The sequence below is a fragment of the Numida meleagris genome, chromosome 19 (assembly GCF_002078875.1).
Source record: "Numida meleagris isolate 19003 breed g44 Domestic line chromosome 19, NumMel1.0, whole genome shotgun sequence".
NCBI classification, from domain to species: domain Eukaryota; kingdom Metazoa; phylum Chordata; class Aves; order Galliformes; family Numididae; genus Numida; species Numida meleagris.
This window is the reverse complement of record NC_034427.1, coordinates 5,111,543-5,125,410: the sequence shown is the minus strand read 5'-3', so window position 1 is coordinate 5,125,410 and position 13,868 is coordinate 5,111,543. Positions and strand designations below refer to the sequence as shown.

The following is a 13,868-nucleotide window of genomic DNA, read 5'->3' as shown; positions in this document are numbered from 1 at the left end:
TACCAATTCTAAGTCAGCATCAACCAGCTGTGCAAAACTCAGGAAACAGAGAGAAAACGTTAACTATTATTGATACATGCCAGAAGATTTGAGAGCACACAGTGACAATGCTGCCGCTTCGAAGGGTAAGAGAGGCACTTCTGTGGTTACTGAAGAGACACGCGAGGTTGGAACAACATGCATCAATAAATCCAGATTGCAAGTCTAACAAGAGGGGTGCCTTCCCTCTTCCCTGCCCTGCATTAAAGCTTTCAAAGCAAACTGGTAACAGGAAGAGGCAGGAGGCAGGCTGCCAAAGCACCACCACACCAACCCACTAACCCCAGCAGGGGTATGACAGCTCACACTGAAGAGCACAGAGGAGGGCTCCTACCGACTCCCTTGAGCAGAAAGGCAAGAGGGTTTGGTTTCACATAAATTTGTTAATTTATTAAACAGGATTAACAATCAACTGTCCAGAATCCAAACAAACAATTTCTCAGCAACATTTTTTTTTTTTTTGAGAAAAATTACCCCAAAAAAGCTTGGCTCTAACAGCAACATTCTTATATGTAATGATTTCTTATTTTCTTTATAAAAGTAAGACATTCGCTCTCTCCTATCGATGTGTATACATGCACCACGTGTTTTGTACATTACTGAGTACTTTACTGAGAAGACAAATATGAAAGCCTAGAAAGAATGGAAACGTTCCCAGCACTCAGGTGCTGCTGGCTGAGAGCAGGGCAGAAGCTATACATGACCACCACAGCCCTCTGCCAAAAGCAACTTTTTGGTGTAGTATCTTTGGAGCACACATCTTTGTAGATACCTAAAGCATGCCACACACCACACTCCCTCCTCAGGTGCATCAAGATGCTGACTGTAGGAAAATTACGGTCTCTCCTCTGGATGCATGGCTCTACTGCATATTAACTATGAATACTGTAATGCACCAAAATGGCTCAGGAATTTTGGCGACTATTTCCTTGTAAGTTCTCCACCAGAATGAAGATCTGACTTCTAGCCAGTGCTGTGGTTAAGTGAGAGAAGCAATTCAGATAGAACCTGAATCAGTATTTGATATTGGGCCCTAGCTTATTCATTTAATCATTGAGTCTTAACAGTGCCTAAAAATTATGTCAAATCAGGAAGAGCGCAGAATGGCTAAAGCAGGCAATCAAGCACAATTTTTCTAAGGTTCTAAACAAAGATACAGGAAGAGCAAAATGTAGCTCACAGGAATTCCCGAGTGAGTACAAAACTGGGAAAAATCCCAAAGGCAGATTTTGGCCCAAAATGGTAAAAATGTTCCGACTTCCTATGCATGTATAAGCACAGCTGGAGCACAAGGTGTGTGCTTCTGTGGCAGTGACACTGTAAGGCCTGAGACACAGAACTCCTAGGCTGAGGGAGGATGCCAAAAAGGCTTTTTTTAAAAAAACAAACAAACCTTCAGACTTGTGCACCAGTTCCCAGCTTGTTCTTGTCCTATTCTTGTTAGCACAAGACTAACCACAGGTAAACCTCACTGTAGCCAAACCTCCCTATCTGCATGGATGGGAAGAAATCTTCTGCTTCCAAAGTGCCTGCACACTTCCTCTGTGACACACCTTCTCCCTAGAAAGGCAAAGATCAATCCTGGCCACAGTCACAGGCAGGAGTGGTTATTCCTGCACTGCAGACAAGGGCTAAGGCAGGGCAGTGGGGCGTGAGATGTAACACAGGGGACCTCCTCCTGCTCTCATTTACTGGGCAGACGCAGCAGATGAAAGGAGGAGTTGGAGCCTGCTTGCTCAACAGCAAGAGGAAGCTGGATGTCCATTTGGGAGAGACAGTTCATGGGAGCGATAAGAGGGTATGTATGATAGGAGCCTGATTGTGCTTAGTGCTGTAAGGGTTAACACTGGGTGCCAATAATGGAGACTGACCCCCGGCACCTCCTCCTGCTGCTCCCCAGCAGAGCAGAGCCAAGCATACGTGAGGAAGGGGCCACTGCTCCACGCTGGCTCACAGGACGCATCACGAGGTGGGAGGCACCATCCCGTAGGCTTCATACAGCGTGTTAAGAAGCTCTTGCTTTTCCTTCTCAGGTAAGAAGCTGGACTGAGCTGCATTGATGTTCTGGGAAGGCAGATGGGGAACAGAAAAGAGATGTTAAAACACACCAGAGATATGGCTGTACATATCCAAACATCTCTGACCATCATCAGGCTAAGAGAAGGTGAAGTTTCTACTCCAAGATACATTTCCACAGCCTCATTTCCCAGGGCAGCTGCTCTGTCCCTCCCACTAGCAGCAATCCCAAGAGGAATGCAGCAGGCACAAGGAGGGGGTCTTTAAATACTCTGGAGTTTGTAGGAATGGGTCTAAAGAGCGTGTCCCACACCCTGGTTTTTCTTTGTGCCAGCCCAGCTGGTGGCGGCAGCTTGATGCATGCTGTGTGACAGCCTGGCTGCACAATGTCACCTGCTGGTTGGCCTCATGCAGGGATGTTTCTTTTGTTTGGCTTCTGCAAGGGCAGGAAAGGACAGCTGGCATCCAGGGACCCCAGCTCCCAGGGTGCACTGAAAGGCAACTCGATTTCCTACTTCCAAGCAAATATCCTTGCAGACAAGGAGCTGGGAGTCATGAGCATAACTGAATGCTAGCCAGGAAAACTCCCCTTGATGTGCAGACAAGCCAGACTCCCACCACCTACCTGTCTTTCTGCCTCGGGTAAGTAATTGGAAAAATCAATGAGAAAAGCCAGTTTTTAGGTTGTAAGAAGACATACAAGTGACTGTGCACACCAAGCCAGTAGTCGTTTTGTTTTCAGTTTAGTTTGCAAGTGCAAAAACTGCAAGCACTTCTGTAGATGCTGAATCTCACTAACTTTTGGGACAGGCTTTGAAATAACCTTCCTACAATTCCAAACTGATGTTAAAAAAGCAAAAGGTCCCTCTCTTCCTACTGCTCAGGCCCGCTATGGAGACTTTCCTGGACTATTTCCACCAAACGCAGCCCAAGGCATCACTCATGCAATGCCTCCAGCATCCACGCTGCACAATGCAATGCTCAGCCCCCTGCAGGACTTATTTCCATTGAAAGCTTTTGATTTATAAAGAAAAAAAGCTGATGTCTCTGGGCTTCACCAGGACTCCTGCAGAGTATCAGCTGAGGCCAACTCACCACTCTCTTGAAATCCTCCTCAGTGAAGTCCATGTACTCCTTCACTATGCTGTAATCCTTGTCAATGGTGGAATTGAAGATGAGGGGGTCATCAGTGTTGATAGAATAGTTAGCTTGATCCTTCTTAAACCTGTAAGGGAATCAGTTCAGAACAGCGGCTAAGAGCCTCACTGCAGGAAAGCAGCTCAAAGTAGTCAGGGTTTGGGTTGGGGACTTTAAGATCATGCGTTATTTGTAAGGCTTACTGTACTACTGGGTGTTTCCTGAAGTCCGGAAGACATGCTCCTGTCAGATAACTGGACCAGGGACAGACCTGATTGTGGGAGTTAAAGCAACCCCAAAAAAAACAGGATCAGCCACACAGACCTGAACCACAACTGCACGGGCAGATAGCTGTGTGCAGGCAAAGCAGATGGAGGCCCAGGGCCTGGGCACTCCTACCTCCACCCACATACCACGACCTGCTCTGCGGCCTCACCTCAAAGTGCATCTTGGTTCTCAGCAGCTCCCTGTACAGTTCGGGGTCCTCCAGCACGTGGTAACCATGGCCGATGCGCTCGGCCTTCAGGAGGTACACGGCCTGGGGAGCAGGGAGAGCAGCTGCAGCCCACGAGCACGGAAATGCAAACATTGAAACCACTTGGGCTTCCTATGGGGCCTCTCGTGAGGCTTCCACCCCGCACCCCACACCCCTCGTACCTCTTTGATCTTGGCAGCCGGTCCGGCCTCCCCAGCGTGGACAGTACGATGGATGCCGCATCGCTCCGCTTCCTGCAAGGCGAGGGAGGGAACGCCTGGGTCTGACCCTGAGGGAAGGCCCCACTCGCAGAGCCCCCAGCCCACAAAGGATGAGGCTGGTAATCACAGAATGTCAACGGTGATACCACCAGCAGCAGAATTTGGAAAGCTGGGTCACCCCCTGCCCGTGGGCGTTTAAAGCTTCAGGGCAGAGGCAGGCGGTGACGCTGAGCTCCAGCCCCATGTCTGCCTCGTACCACTGAGATATAAACATGGGAATAGTGATGCTATTTAACAAAATATTTTTAACAGCTGCAATTAATTTTTAAGCTCTCCCAGCTGTTTGTTGTCTGACTAAAGTGCTGCACGTCCCCTAGCCAGGATAACCCTGTGGGTGTTTTCTTATTGTTGTTTTTAAGAAGCTTATTCAACAAACCTCGTAAGCATTCTTATGATCAGAAGAAGCCTTCAGCATCTCGTCCCCAGCCAGGTCTATGGCCACCACAGAGTTGTTTTGATACTTCTTGCACAGTTCCACCACCTCTGGTGACCAACCTGGAAGACACAGTACCAGGATTCAGGAGAAAGCTGTTGTATGAATCACACCTTGAGCATTTCCGAACCACAGGACGTGTGGTGTCATGGGATAGTTCAGGTTGGGGTGCATCTCTGCACAGCAGCCACCCTGCCCCGCTGCATATCACCAGCTCCTCCGGACATGATGATGGAAAGAGGCTGCTGAGCCTCCTTGGCAAAACAACCTTTGGCAGTTTTATCTTTTTGGTATCAGTGAGAAGGAGAGTGACAAATGGCCAACGACTACTTGAGAGAGTTATCTCTGACCAGGACGCAGTACAATCTCTTGAAAAGGAAATGCACCTATTAGCTGATACTACAGCTACCCTAAACAAGAAGGCCAAGAAACAGAGATAAACTCCAGTGTTAATAATTAACAGGCACCTACTGTGCACCTACCGTCCTGAAGTCATATGAACACATAAGAAAATTGGTGCAAATTCATCATCTTTTATCACTACTTTCAAACTTATCACGTTAGAGCCATTACTTTATTAACAACTTCAATATCAGCTATCGCTGGCTCCCAGCAATTTCTAAGTTCCAACGTGGCTTCAAAGGGAAAACTCTGTGTCCTGACAACACCTCTTCAGGGAGCACGTGCACTAAAATGCAGACTCAGTTGTTTGCAAGAGGAACTCTCACTGCCTGCACTCTGCAGTATTGCAGCTGCAGACACACGGGACACAGACTTTCAGCTTCCTGCTTCAGCAGCCTTTCTTCCTAGAAATCAGAAGCACAGCGCTCAAGCTTTCAAATTTTTGCTTGGGGTTCTTTGAGCAGATAGGAAAAAGCCACTCTCAAATCTTCCCCTTTCCAGCAATTGAAACTTTCATATTTTTAGGCATAAATTAGCCACATATTTGTTAGCAAAAATTTTTAATCCTATTAAACCTGCTGAAAACTGTCGTGAGGATCTGAATACACCCACAGCAAAGTTTCAGTGTCAGACAGCTATGGCCATGCAACTTGCTCCAGCTGCACTTCTCCCGAGGTGAAGACATTCATGGAACTCAGCAGCCCAACAGAACCCTGCTATTGAATAAGGTTAGAACTGCCAATTTCGGGAAAAATCCTTTGTATTTGTAGCTTTAGTCTGTTCTACGTGTCTTTCCATTTAAAACCAGCAGCAAGTTAGCAGCCAGCAGGTCCCCTGCCGTTGGCTTTGGCTGTGCCGGCCCTAGGAGAGCTCCGGTCCTTGGGCAGGGAGCAGGGTACAGGAATCACAGCTCCCCTGGGAGCCTTCAGCTAGCTCTCCAGATCTGCTGCACCTACAGACTTCCATTTGCACAACCAGCAGAGCCTTTACAAAGAGCAGAGGGCCCCGACAGAGGGAAAACAGCTCATTCTCAGGACCGTGTAGTCCAGTATCACACCCAGGGCCATGGGACCGGTGCTCTCCCCGCATTTCTGGAGGGACCTGAACCCAGGGGATGTTGCCCGCGCCACGCGTCAGGGAAGGGGAGCAGAGCAGCGGGTGAGCTGCAATACATTACTTGGCATATGGCGCATGCAGCATAGAATAGACCTGGCTTTGATGCGGAAATCCCTTTCTCCATCCTGCAGTCCCTGATTTACGAGGTTAACAACTTCCTCCGGAGTGAGGTCTCCCCTGTGGGGAAGAAGAGATGGTGAGAGGCTGGGGAATGCTGGGGGTGGGCAGGAGCTGCAGGACCCCCCAGTGAGCAGAGACTCCACAATGGCCAGGCTTCCCAGGTCCTGCTTGTGGCAACATCCCTGAGAGCACAAACCAGATCCCCAAAGCAAACAAGCATACTTACACCCACGCCATGCCCTCATTTACAAGATGTCAGACATAAAACCATGCGGAGACGTCCAGTACAATTTAGCAAATTGACAAGGAACGGGATTGCCAATCTCGCTTGGGCACTTTTTCAGCAGTAGTTGTTCCCCTGTACAACAGTCCAGTGGGCTCTCTCCTACCCAGCTGGGCTGTATTTTGGCCAGTGATCTGTACAAGGGTAAAGCCAGACTTCAGTCAGCACCTATCCCAGCAAAAGCCACTGCAACGTGTTCTGCAAGGGGCCAGCAAGCCCTGGTTTCATTAGACATGCATTAGAGCAGGGGTGACACTGAGACAAGGCACCAGGAGCAGATCACCAGCTCCCTGCAACGCTGCCCGCTGCCTCTCCCAGCTCCAATTTGCACTTTGCAGGCAGGCAGCCCCTACATGAGCCCTACTTCCCCTCCCATGGAGAACAGCTTCAGCCAAAATCTTTAACACAGCTGCTTCACACATGCAGAACTAAGTGCCTGCAGCAAGGCACACTCAAACATGACAGCACACGGAAGTATGAGAAGAGGAAAAACACCATGGATGGGGCCAGGAGAAGGAGGAGTGCCAGAGCCGGTTGCACCAGAGGAGTAGGAGGACTCGGGTGACAGACACGGTGCCCGACCTGTGTGGGTGCTGGCTCCTTGCTGCTGTGAGCTGGGCTGTGCTGGCCGAGGGGGAGCACAGAGGGATCATTTACAATTAAAAATGCAATTACATTAAAAGTCGTAATGAAATCTTACTAATTAACTTGCTGCAGCAGTTTATGAAAAAAAAAACATCATTAGTCTTCACTCTGAGTTGCAACACTTTGCCTAAGGAGAAAGGAGGATGGGGTAGGCATGGTGAGTCGTCTGCAGCTAAAAACTCCTGTCTGGGATCCAGCGGGATGGGATGGGATGGGATGGGATGGGATGGGATGGGATGGGATGGGATGGGATGGGATGGGATGGGATGGGATGGAGGAGTCACTCACTCGGCCTGTCCCCACGGGATGGGCTCCACGCGGCAGTTGGCCAGCAGGTGAGGGCTGTACCGCACCTCCACGTAGATGACGCCTTCCTTTGCCTTCGTCTCCACCAGCTCGTATGCAATCCTCCGCACAGCCTCGCGGTCCCCCCTGCAGGGACAGCAATGGGATCCATCACCCCTGCCACCAGGAGGGGACCCAGAGGGATGCCATCAAGGGGGGGACAAGCAAAGAGCGGGTACTTACGCAATGGCTGGCATGTAGTGATTAAATTTCTCTAGAAATAGTTTAAGTGACAGTGGTGTTTTGTAGCTGACGTGCTTCATGAGGTCATCGACAGTGCTGCCGGGGAGAGGAATCCCTCTTTTCCTGGAAACGAAGCCACATTTTACTGACGGGGAGGGTTATCACATTTTTAATCAGCCTATTCTGTACAGCAAACGTGTCTTGAGCTGGCAGAGATGGCCGCTGTCTCTTCCCAGAAGACATATGGCACACATTGTCCTTCCAGAGCAGATGTGGCCCTAGACCTCTGAAGGGAGCACGGCAACCCAAAGCATGAGAAAACACAGGCACATGGAGTTACAAGCCCACAGCAACCCCGTGGAAGCAGAGCCAGGGCACAGTGCAGGCTTAAGTGGGATCTCAACTGAAGGGGGTTGGGATTATTTTTCGGCACCTCCCAGTCCTAGAAGAAGAACTGCCAAAATTCCTTAGGAAAAAAATGTCATTTCTTATGGAGGCTCCAGGGCCTGAGCAACTGGGGAGGCTCGCAGGCTTGGGACCACACCAAACATGCAGGCTCTGCTGAGAGTGAGCCCATTCCCCAGCCCCACATCGCAGTACCCACAGGGACACCCCACACAGGAGCACGGGGAGGCCCCAGCAGCTCTCACCCCCCAGCTCCTCTAAGCAGACAAGGTGCCTGTGCCCGTCCTCCTCCAGCAGCACACGGGGACAGGTCCCCAGGTGCCAGCACGCTGCGAGCCAGGGGCACCGCACACCTCCAGGCACACTTCCCCATCCACGCGCTGTCACCTACCCACAAATGCCAGCTTAAGTTAGGAATAATAACCAGACATTTGTATTTAATCCTCTTTCCTTCCCAGCACTGTCAGGATGAATTACAGCCGACTGACGGACGTTTCTCTGCTAATAGAGACAAGGCAGCAGTGACAGCCCTGGTGACCCGCTGCCAACAGCCACCCCGCAGGAAAGCAGCCCCATCGACACCGCTGCGGGGCCAGGCACATGCTGCTCACTTCCCCACTCAGACAGGCAGGAAAGCAGCCCTGCGCTCAGCCTTCCGATGCACTCAGCACCGATTAAGTTGCTGGCACTCAGCGGGGACGGGACGCTCATCGCTGCCAAGGCATCGGCTTTCCTCCCCGCAGTGCCCTTTCCATGCTGCTGTCAGCTCCAGCTCAGCTCTCCCCTGTCTGCCCTGGGAGCTCTCCCTGCACAGCCCTGAGCAAAGCTGCCCCGCTCCAGCAATGGCACTTGGGGACAATCCACAGTGTGAGGCTGCTGGCGCTGGCCCTCTGGCTTTGGAGCTGATGTTGAGCCAAAGTTTCTGAAAACAGATTTCCTCCCCACATTAACGGAACTGTGCTTAAGTGCTGCTTCCTGAAATCTTTCAGCTTGCCGCATCCTTGATCTGTGATTATCTGCTCGTGTTTGTTCACCTTGTCAACGATCGCAGCTGGAGGAAGTGTTCAGCTCCTTCTGCCCACAGCTGCAGAGCCCAGTCCTCACCCCAATTACTCAAAGTCAACCAGCTTCCCAAAGCCATACCATCACCTGGAGCCTTCCTCCCGCAGATACTCACTTGCCGAAGTGTAAGATTGTTTCTGGCCGAATGGCTCCATCCAGGTGGATGTGAAGTTCTACCTGCAGTAACACAAAGAGACATCAGGGACGTACTCCTGGAGCTGCAGCAAAGCCTTACAGATGGGTGTGCGGTGCTAGCACAGGTATGAATGCCACTGATACAGGAACCAAGGCACAAAAACCAAATGCAAAACCATTTGAAGAACACCATCGTTACGAAATTAAGTTTTGACAGTCAAAGTATTGTCCAAGTATTTTCTTATTCCTGCTGCACATCCAGATCTAATAGATTTGGCATCCATCAACTTCAGATTAATCAACAGCTCTTTAGAAACATGTGTTTTTCAGTAATGTAATGTGTTTTTTTTCAGGAGCTGCCCTATCTGTACTTAGCTTGCGTGGCTCGGGAAGGTTGAAAAAACAACCCTCAAAAAAGCATCAGTCAGCTTGATAAAAGAGTCACAACCCAAGAACTTGGACTCTGCTTCCAGGAATCTGCTCCAGATATGATCTTAATTATTTGGCATTATCAAAGCACACAGGCTTTGTAAAGCTACACACGGAGTCCCAAAGTACAAGAGATGCCCCACAGCGCCAGCAAGCTGACTTCAAAATAAGATGACTCATTTAGACTCAGGAGAAATGGGACGGTAACTCAGGTCCCTGTGAAATCCTGTTTTGGAAGAAGAGTCACAGAGAAGGGAAAGCAAGCTTTTCCAATTAGGCTGCTGGAGCTTTGGAGGAACATGACAAATGCAATTTGGAAGTTGAGCTGGGAAGGAAAATATTAACTGTAAAATGGTTCAGCTAGATCACAGTATTTCCAGAACTGTTTGCTTTTCAGCAACAGAAGAGCCATATAATAAATATTTGTGTACCAAAGGAAGAATCTGAAGCACAAAGCAGCTGTTGGGAAGGAAAGCCTACAGACCAGCTTTGCTCACGCCAGGTCTTTCCAACATGGATGAAGTGAGACACCCGTGTACCAAGATACCCAGGGAGAGACTGTCTCACCCATGCCAGCCACGTGTAGGCCACGAACATCTGGGAAACATCTGCTTAATCAGTGGGGGTGACACTGCGCTGCAGCCAGCCGGGGGTCACAACCCCCCCCAACAAAGCAGGCTGTAAAAGGATACGGCTGTTACCTCTCCTACCCTGCGGACACGGCCCTACAGAGACGGAGATTTTCAAAGGGCACAACCTGATCTTTCCCCCTGCCCTGAGTTTTGCAATGCTGTTTGCAAGGACTATCCCTGGGAAGCAGCAGATAAAGGAACACATGATGGACACGATCTGCATCGCCAGATGTGGACAGCTGGTACGTTTTCCACTCCTGAGCTCCGAGTGCAATTTCAACACCACGCGAGCTCCATTCCTTGGGGTTTTCAATAGCCCCTGTGTCCTCCTGGTGGAGTTGCAACCTGGGACTTGCACACCTCAACAGGAAAACCCAGCAAGCTGTGCCTACCCCACGCATCCCTCAGGTGCTCCCCGCCATCCCAACACCACGCTTCCATTCATGTGAAAGCAAACTCAGCACTGTGCATGCAATCCACCTCCTGCTGCTGATGCAGGCAGCTCACACAGCAGCAGTGCTCCTCTGCAGCACCAGCACGAGGCTTCTACTCCACCATGCATCTCAGTTGCCCCCTTCTCAATCCTGCAGTTTCCAGGTCTGTAGGAGGCTGGAGAGCTCCTCTGCAGCTCCTTTCTTCTGTGTTTGTGTTGAGCAAACAAAGCCTAAGCCTTTCCCAGATACAAGGGGGTAACGTGACCTTGCTTTAAGTCAAGGAAAGTACCCAGATAAAGATGAAAGAGTTTGCACAGGGTTGCAGGAGACACTGCCCAAGCAAGCAGCAGCCCCAACAGAGAAGCACATGTGTGTGGATCCCAGCTTCGTTTGGAGGGACCTGGGCTTAGAGACCAACCACGCTCAGCCCAGGACTATGGCAATTCAATAATCCGCCAAGTTTGGCTACAGAGTGACCCAAAGCCCAGATGAGCTCCAAAGATGTGAGATGCCCCAATCAATGGGCATCCTCAGCACAGAGGCTGTCAGGGCAGGGTTTGCCATTTCTATGCAAAAATCAGAAAAATTTAGATCAACAACAGCACCTAATGTGCTAGAGCAGAGAGCAGCAAGGTGGTTCAGCTTTAAGCAAAACAAAGAGAAGTGTTAAGAGCTCTGGCTTGGCCTCTCCCTTTGAAAACACTGCAGTATTTTCTTTGAAACTTGGTAAGTTTCAAAAACAAACTGCAATGCAAACTGCAAACAAACTCATTCCAAGTCTGATTATTTTCACTTTAGCGAAACGAGGAGGAAGAGGCTCACGAGACGCTCAGTGCTCTCAGCTGCAGTCATGTAGCAGTGCCCAGCAGGCCATGACCACTCTGCTATCTGCTCCGTGCGGCTGCCATGGGGCATGAAGGCACTGTCCACTCGAGTGCACTTGAGGGAGTTTACATGTGAGGTGCTTGTTCTTTTCTTACTATGACTGTTATTGACCCACCAAACAGTCAGCAGCAGCTGGTCAGCGCTGGAGCTGCACAGCCCTAATGCCATGCTGGAAGGACCACAAACCACACCTTTACTTTGACTGTTTCTAGCAGATGTTCATAGATCATCCAAGCATGAGTTGCAACATTTTAGAACCTCAGCAGTGCCTGCCCAGGGTTAATTATCAACACATTACAAGGTGATAATCTGAAGCCCACCTTACTGATTTCAGTAACTGCATAACCACAGCCACACTTGGTCAAGGCAGAAGGCAGAAAAACGTTGAGATCACCATCCCACAAGAGATAAGATCAGCACCAACCTCTGAAAAAAGAACAGGCCATGCTCATCTGCTCTTATGACAGTGCACTGCCACAAGCCAAGCCATGCACATCACTACACAGCCACACAGCTCCTGTCAGGAGCACCAGGTGAGGCTGCTCCAAGAGTTGCCAGGCAGCAGGGACGTGGCTTTGTCCTCGCACCCAAGGAAACCCACGGGTGCTGTTGGCAGACAGATCTGCCACCGCCTTCAGTTGTTGGTTTGAGTCTTTAAATGAGAAAAGCAGTGGACTGAAACCCCGGTGACTGGCTGCAAGAAATACCCATGCTTCCCATTCCACGCAAGCCTCTGCTGCTCTTTATGGCCCACAATAAGCAAGGGGCAAAGCTCAGCCCCACAGTGACCAGCAGTCAGTGCGGCCCTGGAAAGCACGTGGCCCGGCTCAAAGCTGCTCCGGGTGCCAGAAACGTCCCTAAAGCACAAAAGTGACAGTTTCCAATGGCAGAGGGTCCCAGGGGATGAATAGAGGTGAGCAGGGCCCATTGACTGCCTTTAGACCGCATTTGAGCAGGTTGGTGGGGCTGAAAGGGACTGCCTGACTCATGAAATCCCACTGACAGCCACACAACAGAGCTGACCCTGCACACACAACGGCACAGGGCCTCCCTGCTCCCTGTCTCCTGCATCCCACTGCCTGCACAGAGCAAGCAGGGAGAAGCACAACTGAAAGAAGAACTTGACTTGCTTCTTTCAGCCAAAAATGTGAAGCCACTGGGGTAAACCAATAGCTTTTGCTCTTAGTGGAGCTGACGAAATGCCAACATCTCTTAAAACTGAAGCAGCCTTACCAAGGCTTTAACCACTTCCAGCTGTTGCTACCCCTGACAGCCCACGAGCAAGTTTCCTGCAGAGAAAGCACCCAGGGGATGGTGATTGCTGAGCACACCTGCCTTGCCTTCTTCCCTCTCACCTCCAACAGGGATGTTACCCAATGATCCTATTTGCAATGCATTTACACAGCAAACGCTGAGAACGAAACAGCGGAGCACCCTTCGATCCCAGCCACTAAGACGCTATCTCAAGAAAACAAAAACAAAACCAAACAGATTTAAGAGAGAAAAGAAGGGAATACAAGCAGAGACCCTCCAGACGCCTCCCGTCTTCCGGGCCGTACCCTCCCCGGGCTGCCCAGCACGTCGCTGCCCCGAGGAGCGGCTCTGCACGGGGACCGCGGGGCGCTGGGGCCGGGTGTCACCGCACAGCACCGCGCACGGCGGCACGAACGCGCTGCGCGCCCGGCTCCCGGAGCAACGCGTGGCACGCAAACCCGCGGCACACGCGGCTCCCAGCGGCACAGCCCCGCTCGCAGCCCGGCGGCCGCACCGCCTCACCTTGGGCTCCCCGAAGACACGCACTCCCCGCTCCATTCCGCCCCTGCTCCTACAGCTTCTGCTGCTACTGCTACTGCTACTGCCGCCGCTCCGCCCCGCCCCGCCCCGCCCCGCCGTCCCGTTCCGTCCCGCCCCGAGGGAGGGAGGGGGCAGCCGGGGGCTCCCGGAGCTGCGGGTCCGCGGATTCGTTCCTTGCTTTCAGCCGCGCTTCGTGCTTTGCCTCCTTCCTTCCCCTCCCCGAGGTGATGCACATGGCACTTGAGGCACAGCGAGAAGAAAGCCCCGCTCCCCCCGTCCAGCACGTACCGCAGAATGGGTTGGGTTGGGAGGGACCTCAAAGAGCCGCCGAGCCGGCAGCAACTGCAGCGGCCATTGGCTGCACCCACTGAGCTAACAGCAAACCTGCGAGGCGGCACCGCTCCCTGCTGCCATGTCCCCAGGTCCCAGGGCAGCCCCGGCGATGCAGGCAGGTGGGGTCTCCCACATCAAGCACCGTGGGTGCGCTCTGCACGGCTGCAGTTACCCTGCTCAGGTGTCCCCAGACGTCGAGGCTGGGCTGCAGGTGGCTCTGGAGTCAAAAATCGCTGTATCGGTGCAAAACACCGCTGTTACCTTGTGTTGCTGCGTAAGCAGAG

At 51.4% G+C, this 13,868-nt stretch overlaps 1 protein-coding gene across 1 annotated transcript; it reads right to left on the bottom strand.

The window, feature by feature from the left end:
- Positions 408 to 13,377, bottom strand: ADA (adenosine deaminase). The gene is made up of 11 exons (XM_021416526.1): positions 13,234 to 13,377; positions 9,058 to 9,119; positions 7,476 to 7,598; positions 7,236 to 7,379; positions 5,961 to 6,076; positions 4,325 to 4,443; positions 3,850 to 3,921; positions 3,629 to 3,730; positions 3,396 to 3,463; positions 3,151 to 3,280; positions 408 to 2,103 (listed from the first exon to the last, which is right to left on the bottom strand). Exons 1-11 carry the CDS (start codon positions 13,267 to 13,269, stop codon positions 2,002 to 2,004), a joined length of 1,074 nt encoding a protein of 357 aa, XP_021272201.1. The 5' UTR covers positions 13,270 to 13,377; the 3' UTR covers positions 408 to 2,001.